Source organism: Aristolochia californica, unplaced genomic scaffold (assembly GCF_029961685.1).
Source record: "Aristolochia californica isolate CCGP_79_NKW_82.1479 unplaced genomic scaffold, dmAriCali1.0.hap1 SCAF_6, whole genome shotgun sequence".
Lineage (NCBI taxonomy): Eukaryota > Viridiplantae > Streptophyta > Magnoliopsida > Piperales > Aristolochiaceae > Aristolochia > Aristolochia californica.
The window spans coordinates 38457222-38464077 of NW_027182257.1; the positions used below are offsets into that span (position 1 = coordinate 38457222).

General features: G+C 38.0%; 1 protein-coding gene across 1 annotated transcript; it reads left to right on the forward strand.

Moving 5' to 3' along the window:
- Positions 1-2213: 2213 nt before the first annotated feature.
- On the forward strand, positions 2214-3979 carry LOC137935383 (carnosic acid synthase-like). Its single transcript, XM_068780040.1, has 2 exons — positions 2214-3200; positions 3362-3979. The coding sequence occupies exons 1-2, from the start codon at positions 2214-2216 to the stop codon at positions 3977-3979; spliced, it is 1605 nt and encodes a 534-aa protein (XP_068636141.1).
- Positions 3980-6856: the final 2877 nt, after the last annotated feature.

Genomic DNA, 6856 nt, shown 5'->3' on the forward strand with positions numbered 1-6856 from the left:
GTACTTGCTGGATGGGAGGGATCAGTAGCTAATTCCCGTGTACTGAAGAACGCATTGACTCACCGAGATAGAATCTTTGTACCTGAAGGTAAATAATATATTTTTATCCAGTCATTTTTTATCTATTTTATCTTCAATTATTTTATGTGGAATATAATTTCTATTATAGGTAAATATTATCTAGCCGATGCTGGTTATGCAAATCTTCTGAGATTTTTGGCTCCATATCGAGGAACTCGGTATCATCTACAAGAATTTGGAGATAATATTTTTAGAAATGAAAAAGAATTATTCAACCGAAGACACTCATCTTTGCGTAATATTATTGAGTAAACTTTAGATTTCAAATGTTGAAAGGCACTCCTCCATTTTCTTTTAAGATTCAAACAAAATTGTACTTCTTGCATATTGCTCAATTATATACGTGGAGAGGATTACGATGATCTATTTGAATTGGAAGATGAGGATTCGGATGGCGTGCTAGGTGAAGGAGGTGATGTGGTCCAATTAGGTACAATGGATGATACAGACAGTGACGATAGCAATGGTCTTGAGGATGAGGGTAGTCAAGTAACAAGCTTTCAGAGGCAGCGTGCATTAGAATCCACAAGAGCCGCACAATTTTGAGATGTCATAACGACTTCCATGTGGAATGATAAATGATGGTTGTATCTTATTGCTTTTGAACATGTGTCATTCATATGTACAAAACTTGTAACTTGACGATTTTAATATTAAAGGCACGAACTCGTTATTTGAATAATCTTTCTTTTAGGTTATTAATAAAGTTGTATATGTATTTATTTAATATTTTTATTAAATTTTATTACTATATTAAACTTGATATTTAAGTCTGGTAAATAAAATAAATTTAAAGTATGCATTTGATTAATTAAATATTTTTAATTTTGTGAAAATATATTATTAATTAATACCATGTAAAAACTCCATCTTATGTTATTAATAAAATATTATTTATTTATTAATCATATTTATTTTTTATTACTTTATAGTATTAGAGATTTAATAGTGGTAATTAAAATAATGTTAACTCAAGCAATTTATCAATTATTTTGGTTTAATTAACTCATTTTTATAATTAATAAAATATATTTTAAATTTAATAAAAAAATATTATTAATTAATAATATGTAAAAATATATAGTGTGTTAAAGTTAGCATTTGATAGATTTTTCTCCATTTAATCATGACTTTTTTATGTTAAAGTATACAATATATTATCAATAAATTAATAACTAAATATATTATATTCGTTTATGTTATTTTTAACGTTATTTATTTACTTTTTTATCATTAATCACGTGCACAATGAATTGGCTCACGTAATTACCGTATTAATGTACAATGAACAATAATCATTAACTAATATAATATATAATTCAATTAATTAGTATATTAATATATTTTAGTTATACATTAAATTAGTTATTCATGTAGTAATAATATTTTTTTTACCTAATTTAATGTTTAAGTATTATATTTTAATTAAATATACTATTATAAGTTACTAATTCTCTTATTTTCCATATTGTTCTCATTTGGGGGCACTAACACTGGAAACTGTTTTCTGGTGCACATAAAGTCGTCTACACTAACACCCAGAGATGAAGTTCACACATATAAATTAAATGAATTTGAATTAAGAAATAAGATGAACTTTAAATTTTATGTTGGTTAAGAATATCTTCAGCGCATTGTACAGGCGTTAATATACCTCAGCAACAACGTGGAACATCCTGCGGGATTTCAAAGAAGTACAGGCGATTTAAGTCATGGTGCCGTTTACGTGAAGAACCCGACAATTTCAACTGGAAGAAGACGTTTCTTTCACTCCATATTGACTGCTTATATAAGACAAGGTTTCACTCCATATTGACTGCTTATATAAGACAAGGTATGGCCACAGAAGTCGCGGTCTTCATTGGCGGTGCTTAAAGAACATGGTCACTCTTATGTCAACAACCAGCTCAGTAATCGATCAACAAAGGCGTCTAGAAACCGTCCACTTTGGTTGAAATTACCATTTTTATTAAATTTATTTTCTGAGTTGGTTATTTTGCTAACAAATTTATTAAAAGTGCTTAGTTTAATCAAATTCCATCTTATAAATGCAGAGGAGATGCATTCGGTTGAGTCGTAGAGTGAAGTAAAAAGCTAGCTTGAGCAACTTCTTGAAGTAGAATCCTGAAACAATGATTTCAGAAGCATATCCTGCCACTCCCTCACTTTCTTCAATCACCCAAGGTTATATTCCCTGGTGGGCAGAGTGCAAAGCTTCGAATGAGGCGCCTCCGTCTGCAGCTCTTCGCATGGTGTTAGTCGCGGTGTTAGTGGTTGCTTGGACATTGGTGGTGGTCACCAAGAAGTGGAGGAAGGAGAAGCTGAGGGTGCCACCAGGCCCACGGGGACTTCCCTTGGTGGGCAACCTCCCGTTTCTGGGCCGGAACCTCCACCAGCATCTCGCCGAGTTGGCTTCCACCTATGGGCATATCTTCAGTCTTAGGTTAGGCAGGAAACTGTGCATCGTGGTGAGCTCGCCTGCTCTCGCCAAGGAGCTCCTCAAAGATAAAGACGCTACCTTCGCCAATCACGACGTCCCCAAGGCAGCAATGGTCCTGCCTAATGGACTCCACGGGATTGCATGGGCACCGCATGGAACGCAGTGGCGCATGCTGCGTAAGCTGGCCGTCGGCGAGATGCTAAGCAGCACCAGGCTCGAGCTTTTCCGGGACGTTCGCAGAGGAGAGGTTCAGCAAATGGTGAGACGCGTTTACGGCAATGCCGAGACTCCGCTTGCGATCCGCGAGATGCTCTTTGCCACCCTTTTCGACGTGCTGATGGGCATGTTGTGGGGTACTGGGACTCTCAAGGATCCTTCAATGAAAGAAAAGGGAGAAGAGTTCCGAGTGGTGGTGCAGCAAATCCTCGGATCTTTCGGTCAGCTCAGTATCTCGGATTTCTTCCCTTTTCTTGCGCCATTTGACCTCGAGGGGCTTGAGCGAAAGAGAAAGATGATTGCTGATAGACTTAACCAGATCCTGGATTCCATCATTGATCTGAAAAAGGCCGAATCCGGGAAGCAGGAGAGTAAGGAATTTCTGGTGGTGCTTTTACGTATGCAAGAGAGATGTGATTCAACCATGCCCTTGACCAGTAGCCACATAAAGGGATTGATCATGGTAATATATCATTCTGTTTACAAATTTTTTAAGTTCAATGCATAGTGACATAAAAAAAATTAAAAAAAAAATACTCTAGATTTCTGTCATATTTGTCCTTTTTCTTGTGATCAATCTTTGAACTACAATTTGAGGCTAACAGAAGGTGGACATTCGTGCAGGACTTGGTTATGGCAGGAATGGACACAACGGCAGTGACGTCTGAATGGGTCATGGCTGAGTTGATCAAACATCCGGAGATGATGAGAAGAGTCCAACAAGAACTGAACGAAGTGGTAGGAACCGACAACGTGGTGGAAGAGAGCCATCTATCTCGATTGAGATATCTGAGCGCAGTCGTGAAGGAAGCCATGCGACTCCATCCAGCAACCCCACTGATGCTTCCCAGAACCCCCAGCGAGACCTCTACCGTAGGTGGATACTCCGTCCCCAAAGGTACCCGTGTTTTGGTGAACATGTGGGCTATTGAGAGGTATCCGGAGAACTGGGAAAATCCCACCGAATTCAACCCAGAGAGATTCTTGACGAACGATCGCAAGTGGGATTTCAGCGGGAATGATTTTCATTTCTTTCCGTTTGGTTCAGGAAGGAGGATCTGCCCAGGGGCCCCGTTCGCTGATCGGATGCTAATGTATGGGATTGCAACGCTCCTGTATTCATTTAATTGGCGATTGCCAGAAGGCGCCGAGCTTGACCTGGCTGAAAAGTTTGGGATGGTTCTGAGGAAGGCAGACCCACTTGTTCTCGTTCCAACCCCCAAATTTGTTGAAGGGTTATAGGAAGGTTAATTTGGCATACGTGAAATCTTTTGTTTGATAAATTATAATAAAAAAGAAGGCTTTTTGTATAGAAGGTGGACAATATTTATCCTTTGTGACGTAAATCTGGATATCAAAAGATGCTCTAGAATAATGTTGGGAGAAATGATACTCTCCCACTTCGTGTGAATATGTTGAGAAGTAATTTAATAAAAAAAACCACACACACACGAAGAGTCTAGAATTTTTTATGTGGAAAATCCTTCAAAGTAAAGGGAAAAAACCACTGGACCTAGTCCATTTAAAACTTCCACTATCAACAATGATGTGTACACAAATGTTTTCTCCAGATAACACTAGAGGCATACAATCAACAATAATCTCAAGAAAAAAACACTTTCTTGGCAACCAAACAATGTGATAGAAGATATTTCACCTAAGAAGACGTGGTACTGTTTACGGCTATAAATATTAGACACCGATCAAAGCGTTTGACAGAAACTGTACAGACAACTCTATTTTGACAGCCCCTTTTATTTTTTCTTCTTTTTCCCTTCTTCTCTCACACGTTCTCTTCTTTTTATAATGACAACAACACTTACATTTTTGGTAAACCTAAAATAAGTTGGGCCTAAACCCTCTCTCCATGTGGGCTTAATGGACCCACATGGGCCATCCTCCATATAGGAGGGAACCCGTACAACAAATCTCCCCCTTCTCGACTATATGGAGGGACTCACCATACCTTATTTTGCTCTGCATACTTCAAGTTTTTGCATAGGTAATGGTTTTGTCATCATATCTAAACCATTCTCATCAGTATGGATTTTTTCAATCTATAACAACTTCATATCCAATGCATTACGAATCCAGTGATACCTCGCATCAATAAGTTTGGATCTTGAATGAAAGGTTGAGTTTTTACTGAGATGGATGGCACTCTGACCGTCTCAATAGAGAGTATACTTCTCTTGTTTCTGACCTAGTTCTTCTAAGAACTTCCTCATCCATATCAACTCCTTGATTGCTTCAGTTATGGTAATATACTCAGCTTCTGTTGTAGACAAAGCAACACATTTCTGTAATTTGGATTACCAGGACACTGCTCCCCCTGAATAAGTAATCAAGAACCCTGAGATGAACTTTCCGGAATCAAAGTCACCAGCCATATCTGCATCTGTAAACCCTTCAAGTATAGGTTTACCATTTCCAAAGCACAAGCATACCTTGAAAGTACCTCTAAGGTATCTCCAAATCCACTGAACTGAATTCCAATGCTCTTTTCCTATATTTGAGAGGAAGCGACTACTCCAACTGGATGAGCTATATTTGGCCTTGTGCATACCATTGCATACATTAGGCTACCCACTGCTGAGGCATATGGGACTCTTGTCATATCTTCCTTGTCTCTATTTGTAGGACTTTGCTTCGTGTTCAACTTAAAATGAGTAGCCAGAGGAGAGCTAACTATCTTAGCTTTATTCATATTGAATCTGCTAAGTACTTTTTCAATATATCGCTCTTGTGACACACTCAATTTCTTCTCTTTTCTATCTCGGAAAATTCGAATACCAAGAATTTGCCTTGTTGGCCCCAAGTCCTTCATAGAAAATGCTTGTTTTAAATGTTTCTTTAGATTTTCAATTCTTGAAGAATTACTGCCAACAATCAACATGTCATCAACATAAAGCAGTAATATTATGAAGTCATCATCACAAAATTTTTGTACAAATATACAATGGCTAGAGGTGGTCTTCTTGTAGCCTTGTTCTTCCATAACTAAATCAAATTTCTTATACCATTGTCTGGGCACTTGCTTCAGACCATATACACTTTTCTTTAGACGACACACACAATGTTCTTTTCCTTTCACCTTGAAACCCTCTGGTTGCTCCATATAAATCTCTTCCTCTAAATCACCGTGTAAGAAGGTGGTTTTCACATCCATCTATTCAATTTCTAAGTCTAGACTAGCTGCTAAACCAAGAACCACACAGATGGAGGACATCTTCACAACTAGAGAGAAGATCTCATCAAAATCGATACCTTTTCGTTGACTAAATCCCTTAACAACCAATCTAGTTTTGTATCGTGGTTGGTAAGTGGGTTTATCTTGCTTCAATCTATAAACCCACTTGATCTTCAAAGCATTTTTGCCTTTGGGCAACTCTACCAGTTCAAATGTGTGATCGTCATGCAATGACTGCATCTCATCTTGCATGGCATCAACCCATTCTACCTTATGTTCATCTTCCATGGCTTCTACATAACACTCGGGATCTCCCCCGTCAGTCAATAACACATACTCATCTGTAGAATACCTAGTGGAAGGATGTCGGTCTCTGATAGACCACCTAAGTGGAACATTTGATAGCATCTCTAATTATGGCAACTGCTCAAGGGTATGATTCTGTAAGGGAGCATCTGCATCACTTGGACTCTGTTGGTCATCTTGAGTAGCATGTTTAACCTGCGCTGGCAAATCGGTCAATGGCACCGAGTCCAAGTCAATCGAATTATCATTGAACCATATCAGTACTTTATTTGTCTTCTCAATATCTTGTATGGTTTGATCTTCAATAAACACAATGTCGCTGCTTCTCACTAGTTTCTTATCAACTAGATCATATAATCTGTACCCAAACTCATCCAAGCCATAACCTAGAAATATAGACTGTTGGGTCTTCACATCGAGCTTAGACCTCTCATCCTTTGGAATGTGCACAAATGATTTACAACCAAAGACACTTAAGTGATCATAGGTAACATTCTTACCAGTCCAAAAACTGTCTGGTACATCAAACTGAAGTGGAACACATGGTGTCATATTAAGAACATGTACAACTGTATTCAAAACCTCACCCAAAAAAAATCTAGGCAATTGTGCCTGTGAAAGCA